Raw genomic sequence first — 13,820 nt, 5'->3', positions numbered from 1 at the left:
GGCTCCTGAAGTCAACATCCATGATCCATCAAATACCAGAGATGAACATTGTTGGGTTGCTCAGTAAGCTTTTCTCCTGTCCCGGTATATAGCTGCTGTTGTTTCTTGTGTATGTTCATTACAACAGTGGACCTATGCAAAGTAATTTGTGACATCATTGTTTACCTAACACTCCGTTTTACATACGGATACAAAGAAACCAGAGTTTTTGAAAATCTGCACTTTGTTATTCAGAAATTATTCTGACTTGTGTGTGGACGAGAGGCCAAACATGGAGGAAAAGTGTCCACATTAGTGTGGACAGGTTGTAAGTTGCAACACAACAGGTCCATTCCATCCTTCATCCTTGTAATTTTGCAGGCATTTGTCTGTAATTCCAGCTGTGCCATAAAGTATTTCATGTTGCTGCGACAACAGCAGTCATAGCAGCCCAAACTGTCGCAAAGGAACCCACATTAACATTTTTCCAATCAAGTACATGCAAGTAAGTCCCTCATCTTGTGTAGACCTGTTTTGGCATAAAGCACAGACAATAAGGCATATTGTACAACAAACATGTTGTAGTAGCTCACACTGCCTGTGTCCAAATGTAAAGACCACCCCAACTCATGAAGCATTAATGTTAACTGGTCCAAAAGGAGAAACCATATTCCTTTATTATCAGAGTCTCTTTCATGAAAGGCAGATAACATTTGGTAATATCCTGGGAATAGTGTTTGTGCTAAAGGAAGGTGAAAATAAGATTTGACATATGATGGAGAAGGTGGAAAATGCTGGATTGGTTTTGGTAATGAGGCTGTACAGTTTGAGCTCTGGGCTTATTTCTGTGTCTTGGTTACAGCATTTAAATAAAATTGTGTGCAGACGTATCATCTGCAGGACATCTCTATGATCCATGAGAAACATTGGTAACTGGATTCAGAGTCAAATCTGGCTGCTGCTTGGCTTTGCTCTCCTCCAGTGATGACTTCTGGTGTCCTCGCACTGACTGAGCAATCAGTCTTTGTCCACCCAGCCCCCATTTCAATCTCTCTTCCCCCTTCATCCCTCTTTTCTGCCGTCTGTGCATGTACAGTTCCGGGCCTTTGGCCAGGATCTCCTCAAACCCCCCTAACAGCTTCCATGTAGTGCTCCCATTCATTCATCATTTAACTTCATACAGAGACTGAAAAATTAAGTGAAGTTGTGGAACACGAGAAGGACGGTGATTATGCCTTCATGTTGCTTAGCAGTCAGAATGGATGATTCATTTTAAGAGTTGGTGGATATTATTGGGAATGGGTGTAATTGCAGTAGGATAGTATTTTTTGGTCTCGGATATAGAACTTACCCTCATTATTTTAAAGCTGAATCTGCTGTATTGGATAATTTATTAAAACTATACCAAATACAAGGCAATTATTTGGCCAACACACTTTCTTCTCCCTTTAATCAGCTAATTTTGTTTTCCCCCTCAATGTCTCGTCTCCTGATTTTCTTCTGTGTTGCTCTGTTGGACATAAAACTGTCACTTCTCCCTGACAGACTTGGCAGGGAAGCAGGATTACTGTCCCAACAGCGAAGACCAATGTCATCCATCACGGTGACAGTGGGTGTCTAGGGCCTTGTAAGAGCCAAACCCTGTCTGCTCCTGCTATTGCTAGGCTGCAACACTTCCTATCAACCCTCCACTGAGCTGATTCAGGCCACACTTTATTGTCAAGGAGATAACTGTGGGCCCACACAAGCCCAAGGAATGTGTGCTCTTCTCAGGAAGGGAGTAAAGCAGCTGGTTTTGGACGGCCTACAAGCCAAACATGGCATTGTTAGGGTGCTTTATTTTCATTTGTTATCTCAGAGGGGGCTCTTGAAGTGATGAGCATGTACTTAAACTGCATTTGTATTTGTAGGAGGAGCTTACTGCACCAGGGATAAAGTGTACATCCTGACCAAGACCTCTCCTTTCTCTTGGGCTTGATTGAAACAGTATAATTTAATCCACCAGCCTGGGTATGCCAAGAGAGTTGAGCCTCCCAGCTGTGTTTTTAGAAGAACGAGAGGAAAGAGTCATGGATGGAGAGTGGCTTCAGCAAATCTCCCCTGGCTCATGTTTACACTTTGATTTTTGGCCAAACAGATGTTGCAGCTGCTCAGCATGTTAATGCCATGCGTGCACTGTTTTCCATCTGTCGTAAACATTTGTGAATATTGACTTTTAAAACGAAGAAAGCCCATAAAGTGTCAGTGTCTCTGTGCTGACCTTTGCCCTGAAGAAGACCTTGTGTTTGGTCATTAAAATCCGGTAGATGGTTGTGTAGTTCCCCTCCTCCTCTCTCCACTCTGATTTGTATTGATTTCAACCCTGTGTTGGCAGGAAATGTAATCCATACTAATACACCAACAACAGAACCACAGCCGCCACCCACAGAGGGTGTGTGGAGTAGGGGGATTAGTGTGGATGTGTATTCCTCTCCATGGCGTCCCACTGGATCAAACCTTTATGAATTATGACTCCCCATGAAAGGGAGGAAGGAGGGGTAAGGGTTGTTTAGGCTTATGTGTCTGTGACCTCCCCCTATTCTCTTTATTATCCTTAACTCTTCACAGGCTCCACTTGAAAAACAATGACATGGACACTTGCAACAGCTTGCTCATTGGTTCTTTTTCATTTCAAAACCTACCCATCGCTGATTCATCAGGCTCCCATCACATGACTCAGTGTCAGAAAAAGCCTAACAACTGGCATTACCCTCGACTACCATTGTAGAACCAACATGGATAACCAATTTTAAGCATTGCTGACCCTGTTGTCTTTGCTAACAGCTGTTGTGCTGTTAAATTCTTTATTACAATGGAACTGCTTACATGTGTAGGAGATGAGCTGCTATTCCAGCAATCTGCAACAATGTCCTTGTCCTCCTGGAAGCATATGCCTAGTGTTTGTGAGTGGTCTCGTGATATGCATTTTCAAGCATGTTAGTATGGACTGAGATTAAATTTGATACCGAGGTAGACAGAGATTATTTCAATTTGAGAATGCTGTTTTCAAATGAAAATGTAGTTGTATGGATGTAACCTTAGAAGACGCCATTCACTCAGTTTCGTCTGCATCGACTCATAATTGAGTAGACTTGTCTATTCAGATTTTGCTGAAATACAAGATTGGATATAAAAAATGACCTTCATTAGCTGCACTTCACATTTCAATCCAACTCTCATAATGCCAATTGCACTGTCCCACTGTAGTGAGTACTTGTCTGCAGTAGCTGTGTGATCTCAGGAGGAAACAAATGGTCATTGTATTGGTTATTGTCATGTGGGAGCGGCATCCGTCTGCAGGCATGCTATTCCACTGAAAGCCATCAAAGTCTGCGAATCTCTGTCGGTTCTTGCGTTCATCATCAGCCATGTCAGAAGACCAAATTCAAAAGAAGACATTGTTGTAATTGGCAGCTGGGTCACACAGTTTCCTTAAGGCAGTTGCGTTTGATTATGCTTCTGTTGTTGTTGTGAAAGTCAGTCTGTTTGAATAGAAACAGATGTCATACAGATAATTTACAGCACTGAGGTTTTCCTTTTGTTTTCGAACACTAGAATTCAAGTGTAGAAATGAGGACTAGTGCCGCCTGCGGTTAGCTACTCGCTCATCTCACCGACTGAAGCTGTTTGTAGGTTAGCCAGTGCAGCACTGCGTCGCAGAACAGACCATGTCAAATTCTTGGAGCCTGACAAGACAAATGTATTGTGTGACAATTTCACAGAGCCCAGTATAGCACATCATTAGCTGCACTGAAAGTCTGATGCACAGAAGCTGTTCAGAGCAGGGCTGTCCTCTCTCGTGGGCCACTGTTTGATGCTGACAGCAGTTTAACTCCTTGATTTCTGTTCTTTTACCCGTTCTTCTCCCTGGTCATCTTTCTTTCTCAGCTCTTCATTTCCTTCTTGTTGTTCCACTCACCAATCCCTTCCTTCTGCACAGAAACTCTATTTTGGCTCCCGTCACTTTCCATTGCCTCGCTGTCTTCGACCTTTGCATTACTTCTTCTCTTTGTAATAAATGGAAGGTGCTTTTTTTGAAATTGTGATTTACATCAGGACAGGTCATGTATTTATGTCCGTAAATGCGTGTGGTGGTGTAGCATCACATTTCATGTTTGGACCTTTGCCAACAAGAACATTAGCTGTTTGCTTTTGTTGTATTCTTTCATTGTTGTGGTTTTTAGCTGCCTTAACACTTTCTTTTTCTCTGCCTCCAGGCCTACTACCGCTCCCTCAACCGCTCGACCTGCACCCACCACATCCAGGCCCCCCACAGCTGCAACCAGGCCCTCCGCCACTGCAACTGCTAAAACTGCTGCTTCAAGAGTCACCGTAGTACCCTCTACTGGCAGGAGCACAGCAGCACAGCCTCCCAAAACATCCACTGCAGCTAAGAAAGGTTAGACGTTTTTCTTTGTTCTGACCCGGAGACACATACTCTAGGTTTCTTTTCCTTTCAGATAAGTTTTTGAATTTGAATGGCGTTATGGTATGATTATTTTAATTTATATATTTCTGAACAGTTAATCCACAATGTTTTAAATACCTAAAAAGTGTATCTCATAGAAACATTTTAATTTACATGGTCTGAGCTAAAATATCATAAATGGTCAGTTTTTAATTCACAAAACCTTTTTTTATTGACAGTATTGGGAGAATTGAATTTGACTGTTTTTGTTTTTGCACCAGATGTTGGTCGACAACCTTCCGCTACAGGAGTTAAAAAACCTACAACAGCTACAACATCAGCTGCTACCAAAAAACCTGAATCCTCAAAACCCACAGCTGCCACAAAGCTCAACTCTGCATCCAAATGGCCTGCAAAAGCAACGGACTGCAAGGTGTCACAGCCTGCAAAACCTCCTGCAACAAAACCAACCACGACTGTTAGGTTCCCAGCCCTCAACAAACCCCCCCTTGGTCGAACCCCACCTTCCTCTCCAGCCGGCAGACCTGCAAACGGCAGCACCTCTCTGTCAAAACGTGGAACCAAACCCACTCAGGCTGTCTCACCCTTCAGTTCTGTTAAGAAGACAGGGCTTTCAAGTACAAACACAGCTGATGGACAAGCACAGAGAGCTGCCAGTGCAGTGGTAGCAGCTGCCACAGCATCCACTGTTCTCGCAGAAACACAAGCAGAGGCTGCAGTGACCTCACCACAAGAATCCTTACTTGCTGCACCAGAGGAGGTCCCTCCCCCTGTCTTGGCTCAGGATCCCCCACCAGAGGAGGTACCTCAAGACACTGTGCAAAGCCATGCCGCTGGTCCCTCTCCTCCGCAAAGCCCTGTCAGGACAGCCCTACCAGAAACCTCTCCACCCCAAGAACAGCTGGAAAGCAGTGCTTCCTCACTCACAACGCAGGGGCAGGTCCCTGCCCCAGCAGAGCCTGCATTACCTGTGGCCTCCCCTCCAAACCTATGTGAAGAGCCTGTTTACTTGTTCACAAACCAAACCCCCTCTACATCTAAAGCCATCCCAGCTGCAACGAATGTCATCCCTCAGATAGTTCCTCCCATCAATCTAAATGAGGAGGAGGATGAAGAGGAGAGGGAGGGCAGCCAGCTGGTTTCTCTGTCTGAAATGAGTGGGACCACCCAGCCTACAGAAGAGTCCCGCCCCGGCTCAGCTGGACCAGTGGCGGGGTCTGCTTGGCGAGCCGGTGGCGCCTTGCTCTCTGAGCTGGACTCTGAAGATGTAAGCGGCAGCCAGCAGGGAGCGTCCGAGTTGAGCGCCCCTGGTGTCCTGGAGGGCACAGAGAGCATGGACGACCTGGGCGATGGCAGTCTCAAAGGAGCCATGGACATGGAAGGAGCCTCGGCAGGATCTCCCGACTTTGAGAGGGTTCCCGAGATACCAGTTAACGACTTCGATGAGGATGAAGATGAGGACGACGATGACAACGATCGGGTGTGCGATATGGATGTGGGCTCAGAGCGGACAGATGATCTGCAGAGACCCAGGCATGACAATGATGTGGATGATGAGGAGGAGGAGGAGGAGGAGGAGGATGAAGATGTGGATATGGCTAGTGAGGGGGTGACAGAGAGTGGGCTGGAGAGCTATGGGAATGCTGATGAGGATGACTTTGCTGAGGATGAAAGGCTGGACAACTTGAACAGAGTGGCCCAGCCGCCACCGCCTGCCCCTCCTCTGCTGCCCTCTGCCCCAGCTGCTCAGTGGGACCAACCAAACCCCTTTATTGATGCCTGGGCAGAGTCTTTGCAGCCACAGCAGGTTCCTGAGCATGTCTCACAGGCAGCAGGAGCAGCTGCAGCAGCAAGCCCTTTGGCAGACCCTTTTCAAGTAGACTCTGAAACCCCAACTCAGGCCCCAGCCCAAGCCTGGCTTGGACTCGGCTCTGCTCCTTTTTTTATTGACAACCAAGAAGCCCCTCATCGTTCCTCTGTCGAAGATGAGCCTATAAATCTGGAAGCCCAATTGATGTTGGACCAGTCCAGCCCACTCCTGATGCAGACCATGGCCCCAGTTCCCTTTTCTGCCCCAGGAATGTCTCTGTCGAGCACCTTGAGCAGTGAGACCAGCACACCTGACGAACTCTGTGACTACAATCGAGATGAGAAGCTCAAGTCACGAAATGCACAAGCCCCAATGCTTTCTCCCCAGCCTGACCTGGGCACCCACATGTACAGAGGAGAGGAGGAGGAGGATGAGGCAGAGGATGAGGCAGAGACCCTGCCAGCTGATGAAGTCCTGGGAGGACCTGCAACCGCCCCCACTTCCAACCCCTCCTCATCCTCAGTGACAGAAGACGAGGCCAGCGACACAGAGGGAGAAGCACAACTGGACGACTCCTTGGAGAGTCCAGCGCTCAGCCACATGACTTTCGACAGCCAGCCGCTAGCGCAGCGTGGCCTGTCCACTGTGGAAGAAGGAGAGGAGGCTGAGACGGAGGAAGGCAGCGCACGGGGAGACACCACCCCAGCATCAGCAACCTCATTGGCGTCGTACGGCTTTGACACCATGACCACAGCTTCAAACTCGAATGCCCAGTCCACCGGGGAGAGCTGCATCAAGAGCCCTGGCATCTTCTCCCTAGAAGAGCTCCCTGAGGAGGCCAAGGAGCCCGGTCTCATCCCACAGCCTCTCACCCAGGCGTGCCTAGCAGAGCAGCAGTACATAGAGTGCCACCAACTGGAAGCAGGGTCAACTGAGTTTGTCCGGGAGAACGCGTCTGGGTTGGATGAAGCCCTGGACGTTTTGTCAACTCCGTGCACTTTGCAGAAACCAGAGGAAAACCCAGATGACATCCAGCCTGCCTACTATTCTGCTATCTGTGAAAAGACTGAGAACTCTTTTGCAGGTAACGTATAGCTCATCATCTCCCTAACAGCCTGAATAACGTCCCTCCTCTCCCTTTGACCCTGTTCTACTCTCCCCAAAATAATATCACGCTGTAGTTCCTGTTGTCAATGTTTGTCGAGAAATCTCTGGGGGTGGATGTAATCAAAGTTAAAAACTTAAAAAACAAAACAGAGAGCAAAAAAGGGAAGAAATAAAGAGGAGAGCAGTGGCTCTTTCCTCTGATATAACATTTATATTACGAATATATGGCTTAAATTCCTGTATGTGCAATAGCTACTACTATTTACTCCTAATGTGTGAGCGTGTCTGGGTTTCTGTTTATTTAACACGGAAATTATGTCATTGATCTGAACTGACATGGATAGGACTTTGCAGCTCTTTAAGATGGAAAACAAAAAAATCAGCCTTAACAAAAAGAAATGTGGAATGAACTGTTGAACATGTTTTCATGTGTATTTAACCGTAAACTTTTTACAGAACAAAGCTGTTAATTGACGATGAGTTTTGATTGTGTATTCATGTTTGATTTCTCCTACCTTACAATACAGGCAAATCTTCCTTATTCCTGTGTTGTGTTTATCCATCTTTTGGAGTATTGAACCTTAAAACTTTAAATAAAGATTAGATTTTTTTTACCATGACGCACTCTCACCGTACAGTTTTGTTGAAATGAGTGATAGGACTATTTAAGGTCTGTCGAACTATGTTCAAGACAAATCAAACTCAACTGGTTTTCATTACAAGGTCTCACACCCTTTGGTTCTAGACAGCTCATAATATATTTTCACTCAGTCAAAAGTTGCAGTCGATCAGTGCTACTACTACTACTGCTGCCACACACACACACTCATACATAAGTTTACATATCTTGATATGATTGGAACTCATGCTCAACCTCAAATATTTGACTGGTCTGAAAACCACATAACTGGAAAGAATCTGCTATGAACTGATCGTCAATACCACAAGACCTTTACAGCCGCGGATCCACCTCCGGCATCGGGAGCGGTGAAGAAGTTTGGCACCTCGTCGTGAAGTCTCAAGAAGAACGTGCAGCTGCTCATTCTGCTGCTACTTTAATTTCCCTCCAGTCGACTGGGTGTGTTGCTGTTTTAGCTCCTCTCTACTGACTTGTTTTTTTTCTTTTAAGCATTCTTGCTGCATTGTTCCACATTGACGTATTACTGTTAGCTTGCGCATGTCACAGTTGCATTATGACTTTTCTTTTTTTCATCTCATTACTATGGATTGGTTTGTTCAGGGTCATCAAATTAGATTAGGTTAGAATAAAATGTCTGGCTGTGACTTGATTCCTTCTAAAGTCCAGCTGTTATTTCAGTTTTCCTGTGATGCTGGATGTCTATAAATGCATGGGGAGCTTCTGCATGTATCACTGGATGACTAACCACAAGCTCCGTTCACGGGTGACGAGTTTTTCTCACCATAGTTGATAGATTTTGCATATACAGGAAGTTGGCTGCTTTTTTTTTGCACATTAAATAAAATCCTCTGAGGAAAAAAAGTCTTGTTAAATACGCACAGTTGCTCTCTGCACAAATCTCCCAACCCTGACCTTGGTCACCACCCCCAGTAACCTCGCCATGGGTCACTATTTTCTGGTTACTCCAATGCTATGAATATTTACTGCTGCTGCTGCACAGCTTGCAAACAATATCCCACTGTCATTTGTTCAAAGTACAAAACTACATTTAACTGCGGGTCAGTTTGGTGCTGTATTCTACTGTCACACCGCTGTGATTGTCTTCCCAATGCTTCTACTGTTCTGTCAGCAAGTATGAGCCCCTGAAGGCCTCCCAACACCCTTAACTCTTACACCCTTCTGCTTGTACTCACTGCACTGCCATCACTGTCCTGCTGCTTGTCACTTCTGTTTTTACAACATCACACTTCTGTAATCTTCCTTCCCACTTCCTCTCACACACAGGCTTTACTGCACTACCGCACCGCCGCGAGCATGCAGCGTACCCCAGAACCTACTGCGACATCGTCAAGCCTCTCTGCGCCGCCGTCACCTCGCCAAAGCTAACCTGTGCCGACCTCCCGCCAAGGAGTCTCGGGCAGCATGCGTTGAGCCCCCAGCTCCGCAGGCTGGAGCAACACCAGAGACACCTGCTGGAGATGCAGCAGCGCAGGGAGCAGCAGAACCGGCCGCTGGAGGAGGCAGAGCAGGAGAGGAAGAGAAGGGAGGAGGAGGAGCAGAGGAGGAAGAAAGAGGAGGCCGAGGAAGAAATAAAAAGGAATAAAGAGCAGGAGAGGAAGAAGAGGGAAGAGGCAGAGGAAGAAATGAAGTTGAAAAAAAATGAGGAGAGGAAGACGAGAGAGCAGGCAGAGATGACGAAGAAGGAAGAGGAGCTGAAGCAGAGGAGAGACTTGGAACTACAACTACAGGAGCAACAACAGGAGCTGAAGCAAAGGCAACAGATCATGCAGTGGCAACAAGAGCTGCAACAGTCTAATACAGGTCAGACCGTGCTGCTGTCCCCCTCCTCTGGGCTCTGCACCATCTATGAAGCTCTTGAGAACAGTGATGAAGAGGAGGCTGAAGATGAAGAAATGGGAATAAACAAGCTGAATCCATCTAAAGAGAAGGAGCCCAAGAAAGACATGTCAAATTTAAAGATAGTCAGCGACTTTGAAAGAGTGATGTCAGATAAAGAAAAACATCAAGACTCTTTGCCATCAACCAACAACCACCCAGAACCCCCTGAGACACCCAGCCCCCCCTCCCAGGATAATGACAGCTCCTCCCCGTGCCCTCCTGAGTCTCCAGAGCGACCGCCACCCCTGGACCTGGACTGGGGCAAGAAAGTGGACATTGTCCAGCAGCTGATCAATCAGACCCTGCTGTTGAACGGAGACGGCTGCATGTCCTTGCTGCGGATGCCGGGGTGTGCAGGAGGCACCCTGAGCCCCCTGGAGAGCAGCCTGTGGCCCACCCTGCTGCCCCCGCTCACCCCTCCCTCTGCCACCGTCACCTCCGTCAGTAGTTTCTCTCCAGAGGCGACTGGAAGCTCCCCACAGGGAGAGTGGACAGTGGTAGAGCTGGAGACGCATCACTGAGGAGCGAGTGTGGGATTTAACTCTCCACTACTGTTAAACATTAATAACACACACAGGGATGATGACACACATGCTGTCTACTCGCACACACAAACAGAAACAAACAGGGTGATACACAAATAGCTACTCAGCCCAATTTATCTGACTTTATTGTTACTATACACACAATTAAGCAAATGAGTTCTGAGAACAGCTGTAAAAGATGACGTAAAGGTTTGCACTGGGAAAAACTAATTACCAGAACAAATGACAAGACAATACCTGTTAAAAGAAGATAATCGACATCACTTAGATGACCATCGTATTGTAATGAAGGTCGCAAATCTCATAGCCAAGTATTTTAGAAAAATAACCACCTGAGACAAATCAATAATTGTTTTCGCAATGTACAAAAAAAAATCAATGAAAGGATCAAATACTGCCCAGTCCTGTAGACCTGTGGACCAGTTGGTCTCAAACAAATCTAAAGCTAAATCTAAGTGGTCGCAAGAGAATGAACACGATTAAAGAGCAGGAAAATAGATGTATATATTTCAGGCTTTCCCGATAAATGCTTTGCTTTTCCCCCCCTTTTAAACTACTGAAATCTTTTACCTTTTTTGTGGCTTTTAAAAGTGTTGTGGTGGAACAACCTGAGACAGATGCATCACTTGCAGTTGAAGTGGTCACAGCCTGTATACAGGAGACAAAAGGTTGAGAACATCGGCTGTAGATTCACCTGAGAGACACGGGTTTTCTAACTACTGGAAGAACAAGCACATTTTTCACAGATGCTAATTCTTGGTGCTACAGCTGAACAGCTGACTGTTTCTTACAAGTATGTGAGCTGTTTATTGATGCAAAAAAAAAGCCGTTGGTGACTTCATCATAAGACTCTCCGGTGATGGTAACTAGTTTCCAGCCCCAACAAAGTAAATGGTTAGTTTTAAGATTTCAAAAACTGAATAAGTCATTTGTGCATCTTTTTGAACCATCATGAAGCTCGAGATGCTGTTTTAAATCCTTCTCTACATTTAAGAACAAAACTTGAAAACAAACAAGCTTATCCAAAGTGTTAGGTGTTGAATATTTGGTTATATTGTTATGCTCGAATACTTATTCTTCTCAAATATTTCTTTAATCTAACACTGATGCGTTGAGTGGTTAATAATTATTTTGTTATTGAAAAAAGGGATCAAACATATATATTCTCCAAATGAAGGTATGATAAAGGAAACCTGTTTCTTCTCTACTGTGGAAATTTAAGTAGACGAACACAAAAGGACACCTCACTGAAACTCAGCCCTTCTCTTACCTCACACTCGTTATCCGACACCATGGAAACAAACACACACTGAAATTAGGTCTCAACCCACACACACCTGAAACCATGTGATTATTGACAAGAGTCCCATGATGCATCACTCCAATCAGGGTGTAACTGGTCACTTTGCTTTATGCCAAAACTTTGTGCCATGGTTGGTCACACGCACTCATCCTGATGATGCCAAATGGCTACATTTAGTCGAAGGTAAACACACTGGTTGTAGCTTGTTTGACTGAAGCCAGAGCTGTTCATATCTCATGTTATTTAAAAGTGGGAATACACTGGAGATTTCTTACCACTGAATATTACTAAAACAGAACTACATGATGCTCACAGATTTACATGAAGTTGCACTTATTCGAATTCCTCAAGTCTTACAATATTTACTGATTCAAATATGTTGATGATCAAGGCCCAGAAACAAAGTCCCTGTCGTCATCTTTCTGTTGGAGGTCGAGGAAATCAGAATCATCACCCTACTAAAGGTCATTAGGACGTGCAAGCATTTCCCTCTGACACACTGGAGTCAGGCACTACTGAGGTTGGAGTCAACGAGCACATGATTGAGATCAGGTTTATACTGCTGAAGGTTATTTCTCCTCTGGTGGACGTCACTGTTCTGTAGCCGCACGTTAACTTTTTTCCACAGGTGTAGTCTTCCTTAGATTCTCACGCCCGCATGATAGATGACGCTTCTTCAGTCACAGGCAACGGCCAGATGATAGTCTGTAATTCTATCGGACACAGACTTTAAACAAGACTCTAGGTTTGAACCAACACTTGTGTGAAGGTCAGGGGTCAGCGCACTGTGTCATATCAGGAGGAGGAGAAGGGTTTGGTATCAGGTTATTCTGTGTATTATTTGTGTATCACTGTTGACTGTGATGAGCTACAGTACGGTTCTGTGTGTGTGTCTCTGTCTCTCACTGGTTGTAAATGTTCTTATCTGTGCTGTATGCCGTCGTCAGTCTGTGTATTGGTCGGTCAGTGTTGAAGACAGGCTCAGGTCACTGGTTTAAAGACTGGGGAATTCTTTAAAGCCAAATTTCCTAACACAAATTTAGATGTGACCGAAGGGCTCTAAAATCTGGAGACTATAAGCGACTAGTGTCAGAAAATTTGACATTTATTTTCCCCCATGTCTCATCCATGTTTTGTATTCAGTCACTTCCTGACTTGCTGTCTTGCCCTCCGGTGTTAAACAGTATAAAGGCTGAATTGTTTATCAGCTGAAGTGAAAACAGAGAAGATTCGGAATCCAGTGTTTAATCTTTAATGACTCAACAGACAGATTCATACCCGTTTGTTTTTTTCACTGTGAAGAAAAATCCCCCTGACCATTGCACGCTAGTTTGTCCAGTCTCTTTATCGGAGCTTGTGAAGAAGCTATAAAAACTGCTTTCCTGTTCCTCCAGGCAGGGCAACATTACGCTCACTGTATTTTTTGACAAAGCTGGACTTTTTGAAATGTGCTCACGCAAACATGCCCGAGTAGTTTTTTTTTGTGTATATTGTTTAAAGACTGATCACTGTAATGAAGGGAAACTCCACTTTACTTTTGTACTTGAGAGATTTAGAAGTATAGCAGCCCTTTAAGAGTCAGATATAGATTTGTAATGAATTAGAGAATGAATGATGTTGGTTGTAAATGGTAGATTTTATTCTTTGTTCTAAGTAAAATGCCTTTTTTTATGCCCTCTCTTTGGAACTGATGAGCTGAATGGTTGTAAGGTCAAACTGAACACAGCAGGCTGAATTCTGGGGAAAACACTGTCATTTATTACTCAGTGTAAGGTGTTGAATCTGACATTTTGGATATTAATTTATTAAACATGAAATGAGGCTCATGTGTACTAATTTAAATGACGATGATGATGAACCTGATGGAGTTAACTGGGCTTTCTCACTTGTGGGGCCCAAATCATGGCAGCTCGTTTTAAAGTGTAAAGAAATTCCTTATTGTCTTTGACTTTCTGAACAACAAAAACCTGTGATTGTGTGTAATTATTTCAAGGCAACTTTTAATGTAAATAAAATGTTTTTTTTAATGAAAATACAAGATATTGTATTTATTTACAACACAACAAAAT

At 44.8% G+C, this 13,820-nt stretch overlaps 1 protein-coding gene across 1 annotated transcript in view; it reads left to right on the top strand.

The window, feature by feature from the left end:
- The window catches only part of si:ch211-214c7.4 (platelet binding protein GspB), a 30,403-nt gene extending 16,619 nt beyond the window's left edge, over positions 1-13,784 (top strand). Inside the window, exons 4-6 of the mRNA XM_035172777.2 lie at positions 4,236-4,417; positions 4,708-7,341; positions 9,289-13,784. Coding sequence (XP_035028668.2) covers positions 4,236-4,417; positions 4,708-7,341; positions 9,289-10,424 — 3,952 coding nt within the window. The 3' untranslated portion in view covers positions 10,425-13,784. The remainder of the gene's footprint in view (positions 1-4,235; positions 4,418-4,707; positions 7,342-9,288) is intronic.
- The last annotated feature ends 36 nt before the right edge of the window (positions 13,785-13,820 follow it).

This window comes from Hippoglossus stenolepis, chromosome 2, assembly GCF_022539355.2.
Source record: "Hippoglossus stenolepis isolate QCI-W04-F060 chromosome 2, HSTE1.2, whole genome shotgun sequence".
In the NCBI taxonomy this organism is placed as follows: domain Eukaryota; kingdom Metazoa; phylum Chordata; class Actinopteri; order Pleuronectiformes; family Pleuronectidae; genus Hippoglossus; species Hippoglossus stenolepis.
This window is presented reverse-complemented; position numbering and strand designations above follow the sequence as displayed.